Source organism: Mixophyes fleayi, chromosome 6 (genome assembly GCF_038048845.1).
Source record: "Mixophyes fleayi isolate aMixFle1 chromosome 6, aMixFle1.hap1, whole genome shotgun sequence".
In the NCBI taxonomy this organism is placed as follows: Eukaryota; Metazoa; Chordata; class Amphibia; order Anura; family Limnodynastidae; genus Mixophyes; species Mixophyes fleayi.
This window is the reverse complement of record NC_134407.1, coordinates 75,770,824-75,791,521: the sequence shown is the minus strand read 5'-3', so window position 1 is coordinate 75,791,521 and position 20,698 is coordinate 75,770,824. Positions and strand designations below refer to the sequence as shown.

The following is a 20,698-nucleotide window of genomic DNA, read 5'->3' as shown; positions in this document are numbered from 1 at the left end:
CAACTGAACTAACTCTTCCCATAAGAGCCTAGTGTTTTCCTCCTGTGCCTCTGCAACTCGTAGCTCTTGCTGTGTAGTGGCCTCATTCACGAGGGCTCCATATTAATGTCTACGTGGGTTGGAAATGCTTCCGTGAGTATTCGCACTTCTGACACCACTTGTAACATGGGCACATATCAGGTGATGCACACAGGAAGACCTTCTTGCTTTTACTTTGCTTTTTATTATCAGGATTGCAAAAAAAAACATAACATAAAGTTTCAACCACTTTTCTTATGACCCTAAACACTAAAGTAACAGAGACCAGCTCCTTAGACACCGGCCACTGTCTGGCATCGGTCACACCGCATAATGAAAACAGACATGTTTAAATACTTTACACTCCTCCCACAGCCCTAGTGTCACGGAATTGCAGAGATGGCCGTTAACCGGTATTGTCGCAACTGAACAGGGAGGTGCGGAGTCTAATGTACCACCATGTATTCACCAGGGACCCCCGCAAGGGGGTTTTGGCTTAGCTGCAGAGGGTACGCAGGTCGCGGTTCTCCAAGACAGTCACCGGTGTAGCGACAGTAGTAGACAGGCGTAGTCAGGCAATCCAGGTCAGAGCCAACCGAGCGGTGCAGTACACAGGGAGAATCCAGAGAGGTCAGGTCAAGACAAATAGTCAAACCAGCCAGGCATCGAGGTACCAAAACGAAACACAGGAGAGTAGTCACAGGAAGCAGAGTCAGAACCGAAGAACACACTGGATCAGAAGTTCAGGAAACGCTGGAGCAGGAGTGAACCAATAGTCTGGCACAAGACATGTGTCAGAGGCTGCTTTATATACCCTAAGGTACATCCTGATTGCATTAGGGAGATTTTGGTGGTCAGACATGCTGGCTGCAGACAGGTGAGCAGAGAAAGTGCCCCGCTGCTAGGCAACAGGACGTGGTTGCTGAGAAGGTGCAGGCGTCCGTCTGCTGTGCCAAGTGTCAGTGCAGAGACGGCGTCTGACACCTAGCTTGATGTACAGATGACACTCCCACCTTGCCTTTAAAAAGAAGTTACCTGCAGGTGTTCCATTTTGATTAGTATTAGTGCAGAACCACCCTGTCAGCCTGCTGTTATCTGTGGAAAGAGCTACAAACAATTTCAAACCATGTAAGGTATTTTACTATAATTTTTGTCACACACATCCTCCACCTGTATCTCTTTAATTTAGGTGCACTACTGTATAAATGTGTAACTCTGTTTGCAGCCTTTCTCTGCAGACTGACAGCTAAATACGTAATTCCTCTTTTAGAAGCCTATGGCAAACCACTCCCTTTGTAGCAATATATATAATTTATGTATCAGTTTTAAATCTGTAGAATGTTTCAAAGCAGATAAGGGGTTAACAAGTTCCAATATATGCATATGTTTCTGAGTTCCAATCAGATAGGTCCTAGCATTTTTAAAAGTGCTGTGCTTTGTGTTTACCCCACTGTAGAAACCACAAGTTTCAGTAAAGAAATGCATCAAGAATTATACCTTAACTGTTCAACGGTCTGGCTGGACTACATTAACAGTCTGCGGTTAATCTATTGTGTTAGTACAATTGCATTGTCCATTGTAAGACACCAAAATGAGGAATAAGCCTGCAAGTATTTCTATGTGACATTGTCTCTATCTGACTGAAGTGGGAGAGCCGCAGTTCACACATTGTCCTGCTGAGAGCTGTACTGTCCGAGGTTTGCAGGAACGGAGGCCTACTTGCTGATATTTGCACTACTATGTGGAGCCTGGTCTTCGTCAGGGAACCCCGCAAGGGTGTTTGGAGTTTGCTGCAGAAGACGAGGAGGTCACGGCCCTCCTAGTTAGCCACCAGTGAAGTAGAGGGTGAACAAACATGGCCGTGCAATCCGAGGTCAGGCCATGCGAGCTAATAGGTAAATAGGCAATAGCGAAGTCAGGAAGCCGAAGGTCAAGACAGGAGGTCTACACACGACAAAGGAGAATCTAAAAGCAAGGTCAGGTATAGCCAGGTCAGGAGCCGGAAGGTCAGTCAGGATGGAAAGAAGCAGACAGGAGTGCTGGAGGATAAGTGGACCTTGATACTCTGGTACCCTAATGTGCCAGAACCTCCTTAATATAGTGAAAAGGTGAATCTAATTGGTGGCAGTGTGAATCAGCGGCAGAACAGCTGACCGCCACAAATGGAAGAAGGAGAGCATATCATTGCTTAGTAACGAAGACATGAGCATACTGCGCATGCGCCCGCTGAGCGTGGTCCAGAAAGGAGAGGAGCATGCCGTTGCTAGGCAATGGTACGCAGCTGTGTGGCAGAAGAAGGCGTCCATCCCTGGCAATGAGTGGACGTGCGCCTGACATGTACACAATTGAGATATAGATTTCACATCATCTGTATTAACAAGACAATGCAATTTAAAACATTTTTACTCTACAAATTTGTGCTATAGTAGGTCTTCTGTGGTATTGCACTAGAAGGGCGAGCCTTCGCTCCCCATGTGCATTAATAAGCCTTGGGTCTTTGTCAAAATGACTAAGATCCTTTCGCAACAAATCAACTTTTATAACTGGCTGTTCACGTGCCATTGTAACGAGATAATCAATGTTATTCACTTCATTTGTCAGTGGTTTTATTGTTGTGGCTGAACCATGTATATATATCTACAATATTTTATGAATTTATTAATGGGTATCTCTTTATAACATATTTCTTTATTACAACAACCTTCTGACCAACATTGCAACACACATAGCCCACTCAGTACTTTTACCTTTGCAGTCTGGCTGGTCCATTGTGCAATATGATGTAGCACATGCCCTTGTGTTTCTAACTCCCATTGTCCTATAGATTGTAAGCTTTCGAGTAGGGTTCTCTTACCTCTCTGTCTGTATGTATTTCCCAGTATTGTCTAATTCATGTTTGTTCCCAATTGTAAAGCGCTACGGAATTTGCTGGCGCTATATAAATAAATGATGATGATGATGATGATGTGTACCCATATTCATCATTTTTCTTAGAAGAAAATTTGCCGTTTCCAAATGTTGAGAGTTTTTTATCATATTTACCGCAGATCATGTTTTTGTTTTCATTTTATCTGTGGCACCTTCCAATTGTGTATCTTGTGTAGCTATAAATATGCTAGCTCTTGTAACTTTCAGACTCACACACCTACTCCTCTTATAATGTGGGACAAATAATTAAGCAAGAATCTCTTTAATCAGCAAAAAAAAGCTAAGTTTTGTCATTTATCCAAGTTTCTTCCATTAGCTCAAACATAAAGGAGTGAATAAATATTATTAACCATGGGTATCAAAACCATACTCGCTTATATACAATATTCCTGGAATGTTCAGCGATATGCTGGCACATGCTTAGCCATATACAGTGTTACAGCCCTTTAATTAAGTAATTTTGGCTTGCAGCCTTATCACTATTTACAACAGTCACAACAATCCAAATTTTGTATTATTTATATCACTGTACTAGCTCTTCTAGAGGACCATTAAAATGCTCAATCACCCCTCACCATTGAGTGAACAGCTGAAATGTGTGAGCGAGCTAATATTTTATGAGACCTAACACATATTCAGAAATACAAATATGTTCTCCATGGCTAGACATTAAAACCACAGAAGAATATAAGTACCTTATTTTCCAAGCACAATTGGTACAGTGGTAGCAATGCTGCCTCACAGTCCTGGGGTCATGGGTTTGATCCCAACCAGGGCTCTATCCCCACAGATGCTCCGGTTTCCTCTCACAGTACAAACACATACTTGTAGGTTAATTGTCCACTGACAGTAATGGACTCAACAGTGCATGTGTTGGCTGGTGTGCGTGAGAATTTAGACTCTAAGCTCCAATGGGGCAGGGACAGACGTGAATCATGAATATTCTCTGTAAAGCACTGCATAATATGTAGGCACTATATAAATAACATAACAGATAAATAGATATATAAATAGATTAAAAACATTGTAAGGTTGGAGGAGTATTCTGGTGGGTCTGGATTGAACGTTTCGACAAATATTATCTGCCTATGCAAAAAAATGGGAAATAAGAGTTTTTTCTCTTCTGACAACCTGCTTTGTCTTCCAAGCTGCTCCAACCCAAATGTCCCATCAATTGCGCCTGTCTTTGTTAAGTTACCCAGGCAATGATCTGCCATCTCACAAATTACATAAATGTCTTCTATATTGCATTCATGGGACAGATACAAGATTAACTGACAAAATGTCAGGGTTGGGGGTACTATGTGCTTAGCATAAACCGTACTCAGTTGGTCACGTGGACACAACAAAGATGCCGTGTTACAGATTCATGACTTATTTCAGGTTAAGTGAAAATATAAAATCTTCAACGAGAAAAAATCAACCTGTAGCCTTGAAACCAAGGAACATGAACTCCTAAATTATAGTTGTCTGGAGAATAACCAAACAATGTAGATGACTTGTATATGTAATTTATGAGGCTATTAGAACACAGATAGGGAATCTTATTGCATCCTAAGTATCCTAATGATCAACAGCATACAGTAAGGTATCTGTGAAATACATAAGTGTTTTTATAGAATATCAGAGCATTGACATTATCAAATACACAATATCTGCAGTAACCTGACTAAGCACCATTTATAAGCATATAATTTACAGATGTGTATACATATATTAATGTCACTTGTGTATTGCAGAACACATTAAAAATGTATGAAAGATAGATTAGACTGCTTTGAATAACTATATAAAACAAGTGTATATTGGGAGAAGAGGTGGTCACTGCATCAGGTGGTCACTGTTTGACCATCTAAAAGTTGGTCAAACAGTTCCACCACTCATTAGGTATTGTATAGTGTGAGTAGAAACATCATAGTATATAGTGTGAATTAGTATTCCAGACTCAGAAAAACATCTTTACCTGATCCAAGACATTGTGAGGATGCTAGCGTCATGATACTCTCTGTGATATTGGTTGATGGGGTATATCCAATAGTAGGTAGTGGGATTTCCATCTCACTAAGTACATCATTTGGTGTTCCTTCATAATGCTTGCTTGGCATGATCAAGACTAGAAGCAGCCATATTAACGACCAGATTATTGGGTAGAAGATTTCCTGTATCAATAAAGAAATAGAATCACCTGAAGTCTCACTTTTTCTTTACCAAAAAAGGGGCACATACAAAAGAACAGTTTTTATTCCTTTTTCTTTGATTTACATTATTTATTTCTTACAGTTGGAAGCATTTTATTTATTAACTAAAATAAATGACTACACAACCCATATTAACCATACAAAATATGACCCTTATACATGTAGATTATAGAATTTGTTTTAGTTTATTTTCCCTAATGAACTGCACTCTATCTGTGTCATTGTTCTCTCCCACGCAATACAATCTTGTATGGAATTATTTAGGCACCACAGGCTAAATTGTATGCTTTGTTTCACCTCTAAAGATGATTATACAGTGATTCTGATAGCAATTCAATCGTTTTAATGTTTGGAAAAGGTTGTGCGCCCCTCTATCCCATAAGGAAAGCCCCTAAAAATGTGCACTCTATAAATCTCATTTCAGTAATCTTGCAAAAGGTACTGATCTGCCGAACAACAATGCGCCTGCTCTGCACTGTGCTTAAAACACCATTACCCCACCCAACACCCCCTCTGCTCCTTCTCAAATCCATGTGCATGGCAGGTCCGAAGCTGTTTTGCGCACTATAAATGACCTCCTCTCTGTATGTATAACAGTCTGAACAGCCTGCTTCTCCCGCCATCTAACTCTCAGTCTGTAGCCTCCCGTTTGCCAGTCCACTCCTCACATCATGACACTGTCTCTGCCACATGCAGTCCTGTCTCACTGACATAAGCACACCAGTGGATGGGTCACTGCCTTCCTCAAGATAAGCATAGTTATTTCCCGCCGTGGTGTAAGCTTCATTGTGCAGGGAAACTGTGCACAATTCTATGTTCAGCGTATAAAACTTAATGCAATATATAAACATAGTGACTATGTCTTGGTATTGCTTAATTTGACTAAGATGTAAGATGTATAGATTTAAATGTACAGTCATGGCCAAAAGTTTTGAGAATGACACAAATATTATTTTTCACAAAGTCTGCTGCCTCAGATTTTATGATGGCAATTTGCATTTACTCCAGAATGTCATGAAGAGTGATCAGATGAATTGCAATTCATTTCAAAGTCCCTCTTTGCCATGACAATGAACTTTATCCCAAAGACAACATTTTGACTGCATTTCAGACCTGCCACAAAAGTACCAGCTGACATCAGGTCAGTGATTCTCTCGTTAACACAGGTGAGAGTGTTGACGAAGACAAGACTGGAGATCACTCTGTCATGCTGATTGAGTTAGAATAACAGACTGGAAGCTTTAAAAGGAGGGTGGTGCTTAAAAAAAGGAGGGTGGTGCTTAAAATCACTGTTTTTCCTCTGTTAACCATGGTTATCTGCAAGGAAACACGTGCAGTCATCATTGCTTTGCACAAAAAGGGCTTCACAGTAAAGGATATTGCTGCTAGTAAGATTGCACCTAAATCAACCATTTATCGAATCATCAAGAACTTCAAGGAGAGAGGTTCAATAGTTGTGAAGAAGGCTTAAGGGGGGCCCAAGAACGCCCAGCAAGCGCCAGGACTATCTCCTAAAGTTGATTCAGCTGCGGGATGAGGGCACCACCAGTGCAGAGCTTGCTCAGAAATGGCAGCAGGCAGGTGTGAGTGCATCTGCACGAACAGTGAAGTGAAGACTTTTGGAGGACAGCCTGGTGTCAAGAAGGCCAGCAAAGAAGCCCCTGCTCTCCAGGAAAAAAATCAGGGACAGACTTATACTCTGCAAAAGGTACAGGGATTGGACTGCTGAGGACTGCGGTAAAGTCATTTTCTCTGATGAATCCCCTTTCACAATTGTTTGGGGCATCTGAAAAAATGGTTTTTCGGAGAAGAAAAGGTGAGTGCTACCATCAGTCCTGTATCATGCCAACAGTAAAGCATCCTGAGACCATTCATGTGTGGGGTTGCTTCTCAGCCAAGGGAGTGGGCTCACTCACAATTTTGCCTAAGAACACATCCATGAATAAAGAATGGTACCAAAAGAGCAACTTCTCCCAACCATCCAAGAACAGTTTGGTGACGAACAATGCCTTGTCTAGCATGATGGAGCACCTTGCCATAAGTGATAACTAAGTGGCTCTGGGATCAAAACATCTAAATTTTGGGTCCATGGCCAGGAAACTCCCCAGACCTTAATCCCATTGAGAACTTGTGGTCAATCCTCAAGAGTCAGGTGGACAAACAAAAGCACATAAATTCTGACAAACTTCAAGCATTGCTTTGGCAAGAATGGGCTACCATCAGTCAGTATTTGGCTCAGAAGTTGATTGACAGCATGCTAGGGCGAATAGCAGAGGTCTTCAAAAAGAAGGGTCAACACTACAAATATTGACTCTGCATAAACTTAATGTAATTGCCAATAAACGCCTTTGACACTTATGAAATGCTTTTAATTTTACTTCAGCATACCATAGCAACATCTGTCAAACAGGTCTAAAAACACTGAGGCAGCAAACTTTGTGAAAACCAATACTTGTGTCATACTCAAAACTTTTGGCCATGACTGTAGAACCATAATATTTATTACCAGTTATTTATATAGCACCATCATATTAACGCACCACTGTAGAGAATATTTAATAACTCACATCTGTCCCTGCCATGTCTAAATTCTCTTCCACACAAACACATACACAGTAGATTCCATGTTTGTCAGCAGCCAATTAACCTACAAGTTGGTTGAAATCGAGCCCCAGCACTATAAGGCAGCAACCCAAACTGGTTTGCCATTCTATGAACCTTTTAGGGAATTTCAGCATTAGCTAGCCTTATGGACTGATTTGGTCCCGGTTGTTCTACACTGTAAAATTTGTAACCAATGAACTAGGTACATTCTGAAAATGATCTTTTACTTTCATGTGTCTTTGGAATATGTGAATACTGATTTACTAATAAACAATGTATTCATTTTTAGCTACTGTTTATTCACTGAAATTAAAGTGGCAACGCATTCTTTTCAGGGAGGGAATTCCTAGTGTAATTTCCCACATTGATGTTAACTTTCCACTGCACTAGGCAATATTTTAGAATAAAGTTAACTTTATCAGCTAGGGTTTATAATCATCTCCGAAGGTGAGCCTACAATTTCTTATCACCCTGTTCAAACCTATTGAAAATTTAGAATTAAACTTCTCTATGCAGGTAAACTAGATTTGTACCAAATAAACCCTAAATTGCCATTTGAGTTGGCGCATAGGTGCACCTGGACCCATCTGCAAAACTTTTCTTTCAGAGAACACAGTGGACTGTTTATATGTAGCAATTTGCCACAAACTACTATAGTACAAGAGGACTCTACTTCTAGCACAAGGAGAGAATTTGAAATAGTGAAGGGTGGTTAATTATGTTTATCTGAAATTTTGTTTGGAGGCTCTCAAAAAAGAACCCAATCGCAGGACTGAAATGGTAACTGTCCTGAAATATAGAATACTGCATTTCAACACATATTGTGCTGTGCCATTCTGTCAAGCAGAGAAACATCCTTTTATTCCTGTTGGTTTTACTGACATTAGATTGCACTGGGATATTTAAACTAAGGGGTCATTTGCTGTTCCTGTCTGTAGCTCATAAAACAGATAAGATGAGGCAGCCTGTAGCGTGTGTAATATGAACTTGTGTGTTCAGCATGTCACTCAGTGACTATGAGGGGATAATTGATACTGCACTTAGAGTGGGGGCTGGACAGTGTAAAGCTAAAAATGACTGCAGAGCAAATGGATAATCCAGCAGGGAGGGCCTGTATCTGAGTTCAGCTGCTTAATCAACAAATACAACACCAGTAGCTATAAAATCAAAGCAGAAGGAGCAGATTTAAAAGATCAGTCCAGCAACTCAGTTGCATCGTCCCTACAACTATCAGTGTTAAGTTTATTTGTACTAATAACAATGCCAAGATAGGCCTAACATAGTTTTAGCTAAGACCAAAAGTCATACATCTTGGTTTGCTATTGTAAACTCAATGCAGGTTGTCACTTTCATGCAAAAGTATTTTAAACTAGCCTTCTCTGGCATATGTGGGCATACACAGGAGTGCCAACTGGTGAGATTTAGCAATGTGATGATCCGGACAAGCACAGGGGCTACTTACATTCTGGTCAACAGATGCCATTATAACTGCGCTAATGAAATGATCAGCTGACCAGATTTTCCAGCCTTCACAGTCAAAAGACAAAAGTGGGTAACAAAATTTAGGGAGATTGATAAACATTAAAGATCTTTTATGTAAGTATTTATGTATCCATATTCTATTTGCACCATACTTGCCAAGTTTTATACCTCCAAGGTCCAAAGGGCAAGTGCTTCATGACATGATTCATGTCATCATGGCCCATCCCATACATCGCAATGCCACAGGATTCATGTCATCATGCAGTGGGGCGGGACCAATATGACATGGAGTTCCAGAGGATGGCCTAGTGTACCAGGAGTCTCTGGGAGGACTCCTGGAAATTCGGGAGTCTCCCGAACATTCCGTCAGAGTATGCAAGTATGATCTGCACCTATATGATTTTGCAACTGTAGCATTTTCCGATAGTATGAGCTGGGTGAATCAAGGATGTTCTTTGCTGAGTGCAGTTTAGATGCATGAATGTGCTTAGTCAGTTACCCACAGGCAAAAACAAGATTTCACTTTATGGCACGAGATTATTTAAATGAGATTGAAGGAGTACAGAAGGCACATCTAGAGGGTGATTATTGTTTAGTGTGGTGGGGGAGGGGGTTTGGAGCATTTTTTCTACCATTAAATGACATTTATTTCATATCCTCAGAGATGGTTGGCTATATCCCTCGAGACTGGCCCAGGGAATCTAAGTCAGCTAAATTAATCTATGACGTCTCTAGCCAGTCTAGGTAGTTCTGCATCACTCAGCTGACCCTATTGTATTTAGAAATTGCGGCGATAGGTGATTTTTTTTTTATCACTGCAATAAGTGGCAATAAAAAAAAATAAAAAAAATAACCTTATTGCAGCATATTGATGAATGGTTTACACCACACTAACACAAGCAACTATGTTAGAGTGAGAGATGAGAAAGTCACCACAGGCAATAGAATGGATAGTATAGTCTAAACCAGTAAACTGCATGTTAAGATAAAGTGTGTGCTGGTTTTATGGTTATGCTTTTTGTTTTAAAAGATATTAATTGCACCAGGTTAACCTATTGATAAAGGACAATCTCTAGTAATGGCGAAAAAAGAACTTTTAAGCAAAGTTAAAGTCGTCCCAACATACCTGCAACGTGTCCTTCCTTGTTCTACATTTGACAAGATAATTTTTGTAGAGGAGAGTTTTCGTTTGTGCCCAGACACCAACATCTTTAATATCTGAGGACATTTTATAATAATCTACAAAAGGAACAAAACAAGCATGTCATGTTAGTCTAACAATGATGTTTATTAAGAATTACACTCAAAGAAAAATCATCTTTTCATATCCTAAATCATTTCAACTTTCAACAAGTCTCTATTGAAATTGCAGCCTAGCAATGCTTTGTGGCTACACCCCTCCCACCCCACAATGTCATATCCCAATTCTGGGAGTCTACATGTGAAAGACCCTATGTACTTTCTACCGCAGACTGGACTTTTACATGGCATAATGCTTATGTGGGTTCTCAGTAGAGGTGTGGTTTGATCTGTTAACCCTACAGCACAGAGGGAGTAAGGGAGTCCACCAGACTGGAAAAGGAAGTTGACAACTACTTTTCTTTTAAAAGTTGTATAAAATGGACATAAAAGCAATATACATCATGGATTTTCTGATCGGCACCTGTTACTCTCCAATTTTAGTATTAGTCTAATACTTCTCCTGTACAGTATGTTATGGATTAATCCTGGAAACAACAAAGTCTTTTCAAAGACAGAGGGGCATATTTAACAATTCACGGTATTGCACTATCGTGCACTTACCGTGTAAATAGGTAAACAAAGTGTCAAATTGACATTTATGAAAGGCGCATCGCACTGTTGAATCTTGAAAAGGAGTCATTTTCTCTGCACTTCGTTTTTGCGAGCAGTCACCATACAACAGAATGGTGACTGCTCGGGGCCGCCATTTAACAAGTCCCGAAAAAATATATTTTTCGGGAACTTGTTATGTAAATGTACGCCAGCTGAAGCTGGCGTACATCATAGGAACTGTTGCTGAAGCTTTTCTTCTTTGTTATGTCCAGCTCTGCTCCGGAGAGCAGAGCTGGACAGCGCATGTGTGGAGGGATCACATGATCCCTCCCTGTTACTCAGCGCGCTCTCTCTGCAACTATCGTTGCAGAGACAGAGCAGGGACATTGTGCGCATGTGCAGTGCACATGCGCAATTGAATGAAGAAGAGGAACGAAGAGGAGATCCCGAGACAGCGCATCCGAAGAGAGGGGTAAGTGTGATTTTTTCTATCACAGAAACAGCAGTTTATCGGAACTGCTGTTTCTGTGACCCCTTTTTAATAAATTTGAGAAATAGTTCAATCCTTATCCTTGCGATAAGGATTGATAACTATTTCTCACTTTTGCCGATTAATGATAAATGTGCCCCAGAGTTTTATTTAATATTGTGCACGGAGCTTGCAGTTTCAAAAGAATGAAAAAGCAAACTACAGTAACAGAGCTTTTATATTCTACTGATTACACAACATAGTGTGACAATCAAGCATTTACAGGATACTTATCAAGGAACATCTAACAACTTTGATCAGACTGCTTGACCTACATTCAAGACATTTGAACTTTATAATCTCATAACAGATCTAAAGTTGTTGATAAGCACATATAGATAGAAATAAACGTCAGTGGTTTAACTCAAACCAGACATGAAGAAAATGTTTTTATGACATTTACACCTTGAAGTTGTTTTCCCTTGCTGAAGATAAAACTTCAAGCATATTATATTCCACCAGTCCCTAAACTTTTACTACCTTTTAACATTTTACTTCCTTTATCCAACTTTTCTCAATTCAAATGATCGTACATAATAATCTTCTATCTGTTGCTTCTTCAGCGACACAATCTCAGCACAAATCAGGTTTAAAAGTCAAATAACTAAAGGATATATGAGATGCACAACAAAGGAAAAAGGTAGATGCAGTTATGAGGATAATAGCCAATACTTGCCATATCGGACACGGACATGGGAATCCCTATGTATTTTTGGCATGCAGGTGTCAAAAGCCCTTTGTCCTGTTCTTCCTTCAACATCTGCTCTAAGATTAGCATAAACTGCAGCTTGATGAGACCCAGCTTGTTTATATACACCCATGATATGTTCACGGTGACAAATTTTATGTTTATAAGTGCAAAAAATAGCCATCAACCCTGAGCAACAGTTAGAACAACATTTGAAACAAAAGCACATTGTTAATATCACAACTATTACAACATACTGAAGTAATCCCGTCAACATCCTGTAAATTCCTTTCCAAACCATCCAAATCCCCTCTTTACATCCTGTCAACATCCTATAAAATCCTTTTCCAAACCATCCAAATCCCCTCCTTTACATCTTATTGCTTTCAATTGTTTTTGCAATCCCTGCACTTTTTCCAAATTATCATGAATCTCAATCTTGTTGTCTTTTATATATGTACAACATTCCTGTCCTACTACGGCACATGTTCCTCCCACTGATGCTAACAGTTGGTCTAGAGTCATTCTATTCTGTAAAGCCAGTTTCCTAATTTGTGATACTTCCTCTATGGTCTAATTAGCTGCATCTTTTAACTCACCTACCATATCATCCATTAGATTAACCATATCCAAAATCATATTTTCTACCAAGTATAAGGTGGAGGAAGGAAATAAAGTTACAGCAGTTCTTTCACCATAAGACAATCTAAAACCTTCCCCATGTTGTTCTGCCCTATTGTTTTTATGTTTTAAATAGGACTAAACTATAGGACTAAGCTATGGTCCATAGTTTAGTTTTTGGGAGTTTGTGTTCAATCTTTTGTGAGACTGTATATGATAATACACATTGTCCACTTGTTCCTGTCGGAATCCATAGTATGCCCTCTTGCCACAAACCCAATACAATCCTCTTGTTAAGGGGAGTCCAGCAAATAAATTAAACTTATTATCCATAAGATCCATTAGGGCAGCTGTGTTATTTTCTTCCTGAACGTTACAACTACTATTCGTGAGAGTGCATCTATTCTGCTGCAATATGTGCAAAGTATCATTTTTAAGTAAAGACCCATTGCTCTGAATTGTATACCAGGAGGAATTGTATGCATTACTTTTCTCAATATTAAAACAAGGAAATTTCACTGTGAGCAAAGACTTTTTACTGTCCGTGATTCCCAAATCTCGACTTTTTATCTTCAAAGGCTTTCCCTCTCCTGTTCCATCTGAATAATATATATTTTTCTCACCTAGCAGCGTCATTTACCGCTATGCAAAACATAGAAGGCTCACTTCCAACCATTACTTCTATACTTGGTGAATATTCTGCTCCTTCAATGAGATAACAGTCCAAGTCCTTGTCTCAATGTCTTTTATATCCAGAGGATCCCAGACTACAAACAGTTGGTAGAAGATTAATATTAATAGAGGAATATACTTAAACATGCACTAACACCTACATATTATACTTTACTAACCTCCTACACTAGCCGGGGGCATGCAGCTGTATTTCCCTGTGTTCCTCCGGTCTTCTTATAGCCCCAGCCCAAATCGGTGGCATGTACGTAGGAAGGCTAATCCCAATCAAGAAAGCCCTGGGAATGATGGTTGTATGGAGAAACCACCAGGGCTCCGGCTAGGGAAGGTCAGTAAAATGTAACATGCAGGTGGTAGAGCTTTAAAAAAAAGATGAAAAGACGCTAGCAATCTATTAGTCAATAAGCTACTATAGCTACAAACAAAATGTAAAATTAGATCCAACTTGGCAATGTCTGCAAATTGGGATTGTTCAGACAGGATGTTTGTATTGAACGACCATGTATAAATAACAGCTGCTGATGTTTCTTTGGTGCGTTGGGCTTTGATTCTGTCCAACCATGCTATTCCTGGCAGCATAATTTTTTTGGCAGCATCAAATTCGACTTTTATCTTAGTGTCACAGTGTTTACACAAAACTCCTTCTTTCCATATTGCACTTAAAATAAACCAAGAATACAGAATGGCTATCACTGCCAAATTTCACAGAAAGTATAATGTTTAACCACAACTTAAGAAAAATCACACATTTTCTACATTATCAAAAGATTTACGCTTTTATAAAAAAAAAAGCAACAAAAAAAGGAGTATAACAAACATAAGCCAATGCCCCAATGTAAGCCGTAATAAATTAAAAGCTTAAAAATTGCAATCTGAAGTGTCAAAATGGGTAGCATAAAGGCAGGGGGAAGGGTCTGATGCCAAACCCTGCACACAGACTGGTCATACACTTTCCATGATGAGAGGAGGCTACTTACACAGAGCTCACTATTCTCTATGGAGTCAGAGCAAGGATGGTAGAAGGCATTTTTAAGTGAAATTGTCATTTAACAAAAGTCTAATGCAGGAGATATCAGAGATTTCTTTTGCATTAGGCAAATTACAGCATAATTCCGCAGTCCCCATAATATTCAACGGGGACTGCTGTGTGGGCAAATTTATTAAGCTCCAATTAGCTTTAGGAAAAAGTCATTATTGGGCCAGTCTCCTATAGGATGCTCTGTCCCGACATGACTTTAATAGTAAATTGCTCTGTTAATTCAGCTGTCATTGCTGTAATGACAGATGATAATTAACAGGGTAAAAGTGCAGTTATTAGTAAATAGGCTCCTAAAGCATCTGTGTGCATCTCTACTGAGATCAAGGATCTTCTATGGAAGGTCCTGTTTCTTCTCCATTCTACTGTCAAATAGAGGAATGGAGGACAGACGGAAATGAAAACACCAGTGTGCACATAGCCATATTTAGACTGCAATATTCCAAGTATCTCATATCTTGCACCAATAAGTACTTTACGTAGACCAACATGTGCAAGTATTCTTCTGCATGTTGGTGTCGCCATGAAAAACCCAGCGTTGTGTCATGGTGGGAACCTGGTTTATGCTAATTACTAGTACTGCCGAACATTTATGATAATCTGTGCAGTTATGGGTTTGGAGGTTGAAGTCACTTCTTCACAGACTTAACCAGATTGTGCATCTAATATTGTGCTGGCTGCATAATATGACTAGAGGGTCACAACCCTTAATATTAACTCATAGCTCTGCTAGGATTTCACATTTAGTAGTATCCTGTTTGGAGTTTGCCATAGCCAAATTTAAGTTTACTTTAAGATATTGCTTGCCACGAAAAACAAACTGCACCTACTGCTCTGCAGGAACTCTCAGCACTCCTATTAAACATTTTGGTCCTTTATCGCAGTTATGTCTGTACACCCATTAATGCTAAGAGAAGCCTTATTTGTTTAATCTGCTGGTCTGTATGGTGCTGCTTCAGCCAAAAGGCTACTGCTTTCATATAGTACCCTTATTGATTTTCTATATACAGCCATGTGATAAAGAAAGTACACTATCTTTCAATTATGTGTTTTTAAATACCATGTCATAATTAGCATTCAATTAATCCTCAACAAGTCCTAAAATTTGATTAATTTTATCTCATATGACAAATTACGTATAACAGATTTTACGTTGTCATTATTTATTAACCAAAAAATAAGCCAATGTATTTTTTTTATTAAAAAAATGGGTATATTCTGCAGTTCTGTATGTGTGAATCCTTAAAAGAACATGATCACAAAAGCCTGTAAATATTACTTTCCCAGTGCTAAAATCCACCTTGTGTTTATCACTAGGCAATAATAATGGAATTAGTTTTTAGGAACACAGCCAAACTAATTATTTATTTTATGTATAGTGAACTTGTAAAAGTCCAGCAAGTGCAAGAATAAAGTATGACTACAGGATAATAATTGTGGTTTTGGAACTTGTGCACAGCCTCTACACAAAATATACTGCACTGCCTTATTGATGTGTATAAAATCAATAGAAAACGAATGTTAATACTAGCAGAAGTACTCCCATCTCATAATGTCCCTTTCTATTGCCAACCCCTCTTACTGCCAGATATATTTTCTCATCAAACATGCATTAAAGAATATCAATTTAATTCTAAATCACTCTGTAAAATGCCATCCTCATCAAGCCCTCATGCTAAGAGAGAACAGTGTACTATATTAACCATTCAGTTGCCTAGAACACAACATACTGATTAGCAGTCTAAAGTCAGAATGGAGTGACCTGTGCCGTAGAGCACATGAAAATTTTGAACACAATGAACATGTGTTCTCCCTAAAATCATGATAGTCAGTCCAGTAAACGGCAGGTGGCTGACCTTTAGATTCCTGGGGCACATGTATTAAACTGTGATTTCTGCAAATCGGCGAATATCGGCAACTTTGACAGCAAAATTTAAAACAGCAATGTCTTTAAGGGCAAAACTTACCCTTAAACACATTGCCGTTGTAAATATAGCTGTCAAAGTCATCGAAAGTCATCTTTAGAACAGTGGTGTCCTTATGAGATCTGATACTGGTCAAAAAGAAGATTCCGCAGACATCTGAGTTAGTGACATCACTGGTCCCGCACCTGTGTATGAATGCACCAATCCATGCGGTGTATTTCTGCAAAGCAAGTCTGCAAAGCTGTCATTCATTATTTAATTAGAAAATCCCCTCCCTACTAACATGGCAAGAGGTGAAAGCCAGCATGTTGGACATATTTAGTTATGTATAGCCCCTTCCATTAGATCATGTATGTGTTATAGCTCTTTAATTTTGTGTGGTGTAGTATGTGCACCACTTATCCATCACTTGAACGGCGATCAACAGATAATTTTCCTCTTTTAAAGGAATTCTGTTCTCAAGTATCAGAAATTAGAGGACATTATTCCAGTTATGCCATTATACATCATGGGTCTTTGGGCTAAGCTAGATTGATACAAGATAGATAGATCTAAGATAGATAGATAGATAGGTAAATAGATAATTTGTATCTGTATCCCCCTAAATGTAGATCATCCTTGAAATCACAAATAAATGTAATTACTCAATGTCTTCTCTACATGGAAGCTATGTATGTTTGTATAGGCTTCACTACCTGTTAATTATTAAAATACTTTTTCAGTTATAGGATTTTAAATATTTATACGTAATGAGTGTGGGCCCTGTCTTATCTCATACATATGAGACAAATAGTACACAGCTGCGGATAAGCTCTTTATTTTATTCCCCAAATATACTCAGTTTGTCTAGCAGATGTGGTTCACTTTTCAATGAGATTGTATGGGGATTATTTAACAAGGTACTTTTAGAGTTTGGCTCTCCAGACAAATCCTGGAGGTAGATTTACTAAACTGTGGATTTAAAAAAGTGGAGATACTACCTATAGCAACCAATCAGGTTCTCGTCATCATTTATTTTGTAGATTCTACAAAATGACAGCTAAAATCTTATTGGTTGCTATAGGCAACATCTCCACTTTTTCAAACCCACAGTTTAGTAAATATACCACCCTTTGTTTGGAGATAGAGACAACGGAACTTTTAAGGTAAGTGAAATAATCCCTGGGATAGCCTCCTATATGCTGTCCCGAGATAATATTTAAATAAATGGGGCCAAAAAATCATCTGTCATTGTTGAGATGACAAATGATAATAAACGGGGCAAACCCTGTTAATTAATAAATATGCCCCTATATTCTTAATATATCAATTCACAAAACTTCTATGCTATGCAAGCACTTTGCAGAAAGAACCTGACTATTTTTATTATGTACTATACAGATGTGGAATGTTTCGTAGAACACACATAATACAATTTAGTAACTTGAGGACAATAGGGCAAAAATGTCACAGATTGTAAAATAATCACCTTAGTAATCATAAACTATAAATAAAGAGGGATTTAAAAACAGAGCTCAAACCACACACATTGAAAAATAATGTTTATTAATCCAAAATAATGGTAAACAAAAATAGAAATAATAATAGTCTATAGTGGATTTTTCCATTGTCATGGTCACTGTCATTACTTTATTATTTTATGTTTATTGCTCACATAACTCATCTTCTATAAGCACTGTATTACTCTGGACAAGGTTCCCCCTCTGGAGACCGGATCCACTGTAAAGCTGAAATACAGTGATGTTTCAGTAATCCCGTCTGTTCTACAACTGGAAGTGCATCAGGTTGGCAGGCTTTGATCCAAACACTGAAGGAGTCATTGTGAGTGCTGCGAGACAGTTCAACTGTACTATCTGCGTTTGTCACTTCCAATATTACGCAACCAAATATGCTGTCTCAGGTGACAATTAAGTGACATCCAATATGGACCAGCCAGTTTATATATTATGATATAATCTGTGAATTGGAATGGCTCAGGCTGAATCAACCATATCACCTAAAAAGTCTATGTAAGGTACAAGCATACTTTAGTACTAGATAACATTTCAATATTCAGCAATACTTCTGTGTGAATTTGTACACTAATTATACACTTGCATATAATAAACAATGACAAATGCATTGATGCTGTATGTATAAAGAATGCCCCACAAATCCAAGACAAACAAAGGTTAGCATAAACTAGACACTGTTTCTGCTGTAAACAGATACATACCGCTACAATATATATATATATATATATATATATATATATATATATACGTAGAAACATATAAACTATACTCATATGCAGGTGCTTTTACATCTATAGCATGGACAATTTATCATAAGCACTAAAACAAATAAATAATAATAGTAATAACAACACCTGCATACAGAGAATCAGTAAACATATTAAATGTAGTACTAATGAACACACAAACACACAATTATTCTGCACTCATCGTAATACACAATAACTGTATATATTGAACACACAAATATATTGCCAAAAAAATACTAAAATACAGGAACTAAAAGGTATACATGACATATATATATATAGAGCGTGGATGTTAGAGTAGTAGTTATACATAACGGGCATGAAAGACAAACAATAGGCACACTGTGGCCATTCATAAGACACAATGGTAAGAGTGCACACATCTATATAACACACACACACACACACGACACGGAATGCACATACACAGAGCTACCTGCAAGTTGCAATGTCCCAGTTAAAGGATGCTATTCCAGTAGGCCGGTTACCCTGGTGACTATTCTCAGGGCGGCCACGGTCCCTCCCCGGCACTGATAACCCGCAGAGCCCGCTGTTGAAGCACGGCAGCTCGGGGCAGGACACTGACACAGCCAAGTAGGAGGGATCATTATCGGACGCTGGTGACACCTTCTGGTCAGAACCGAGCACTGCATGGAGGCCTGGAGAGCTGGTGACTCATCATCACCAGCAGACTTCACTTGCAGCGTCTTAGACAAAAGAAGTTGACACATGCTTGCTAATGCAACAACAATACATAGACATATGTATTTACACTTTTTGACAGACAGGACGGCAGAATACAGTTTATCTATGTACGGGCTTTTATAGTGGATTTGGGTTACTGGTCCCTTTCTTTGTCATTGTTTCAGAAATGCTAATGTCCAAACCCAGCAAAAAAGTGTGTGTGTATATATATATATATATATATATACAGTGCCGTAACTAGACATTTTGGTGCCCTGGGCGAGACTGGGCACCGGCGCCCCCCATCTAAGTGGGAGTGGCATTTGACGAGTGGGTGTGGCCAACCTAGTGTGGGTGTGGCTAGCACTTTACTGAAAGAATTTGTATATTATAATATATATATATATATATATATATATATATATATATGTACACACACACACACGTTGCATTTTTAATTCTTTGCAAAACATTTTTACTTTATTAATTTGTCCTTTATGGGGGGAAATATATTTTTATTTGTACTCCTATTGCAATAGTATGTATTAATATAGGACTAAGTGATAATAAAGCAGTTACCACTAGCGATATTCACAGCCCATCATTCGCAAAGGCTTCCCTATTCCTTGGCATGGGGAAGTCTATTCAACGAGTATTATGACACTAATGCCATGACACCTGTTCTGTTAATAGACCAAAAGCATAAAAAAAATGCTTTATTCATAGAATAAATCTTCAGATATGAGCAACTCAAAACAACTAGGTAAGAGTGCAATTTTGTACCTTTGGGACGAAAAATTGCTTTCACCTTTAAATGAGGCCAGATATGTTCCTCTACTGCATCTCCGCTCTACCAATTGTTTCCCGGTGCTTTACACAAATCAATTAAAAATACTTCTATTAATATACAAAGCCATAACAAAACTAGCTCAACATATATCTCTTTAATTCCCTCAAAATATTATTGTTTTATTGCTGTATCTGTTTCTAAGCAATGATAAATTCTCTGTCTGGTTTTACTATCTCCCTAGGCTATATGCAGGACATGTTCAGCTTCAAGACAGGATGAGGTTTACATAAAATACTTTTGTTGTAAATAGACTCACTTTTCTGTGTGTGCCGCTGCTCTCTTCCCTTGTATGTAAAGGTGGTGGTGGCTGAGCCTTTTTAAAAAAACTGCTGAAGGTTTGTCTGCTATGGTTTAATGGAAGAGCAAGGTAAAAGACTCCTCGCTATGT

The 20,698-nt window shown here is 38.7% G+C and overlaps 1 protein-coding gene across 1 annotated transcript in view; it reads right to left on the bottom strand.

The window, feature by feature from the left end:
* The window catches only part of ABCA5 (ATP binding cassette subfamily A member 5), a 150,524-nt gene extending 131,174 nt beyond the window's left edge, over positions 1 to 19,350 (bottom strand). Inside the window, exons 1-3 of the mRNA XM_075216871.1 lie at positions 19,213 to 19,350; positions 10,357 to 10,469; positions 4,910 to 5,105 (exon numbers count right to left, since the gene is read on the bottom strand). Of these exons, the coding sequence (XP_075072972.1) occupies positions 4,910 to 5,105; positions 10,357 to 10,458 (298 nt within the window). The 5' untranslated portion in view covers positions 10,459 to 10,469; positions 19,213 to 19,350. The remainder of the gene's footprint in view (positions 1 to 4,909; positions 5,106 to 10,356; positions 10,470 to 19,212) is intronic.
* Between the last annotated feature and the right edge of the window lie 1,348 nt (positions 19,351 to 20,698).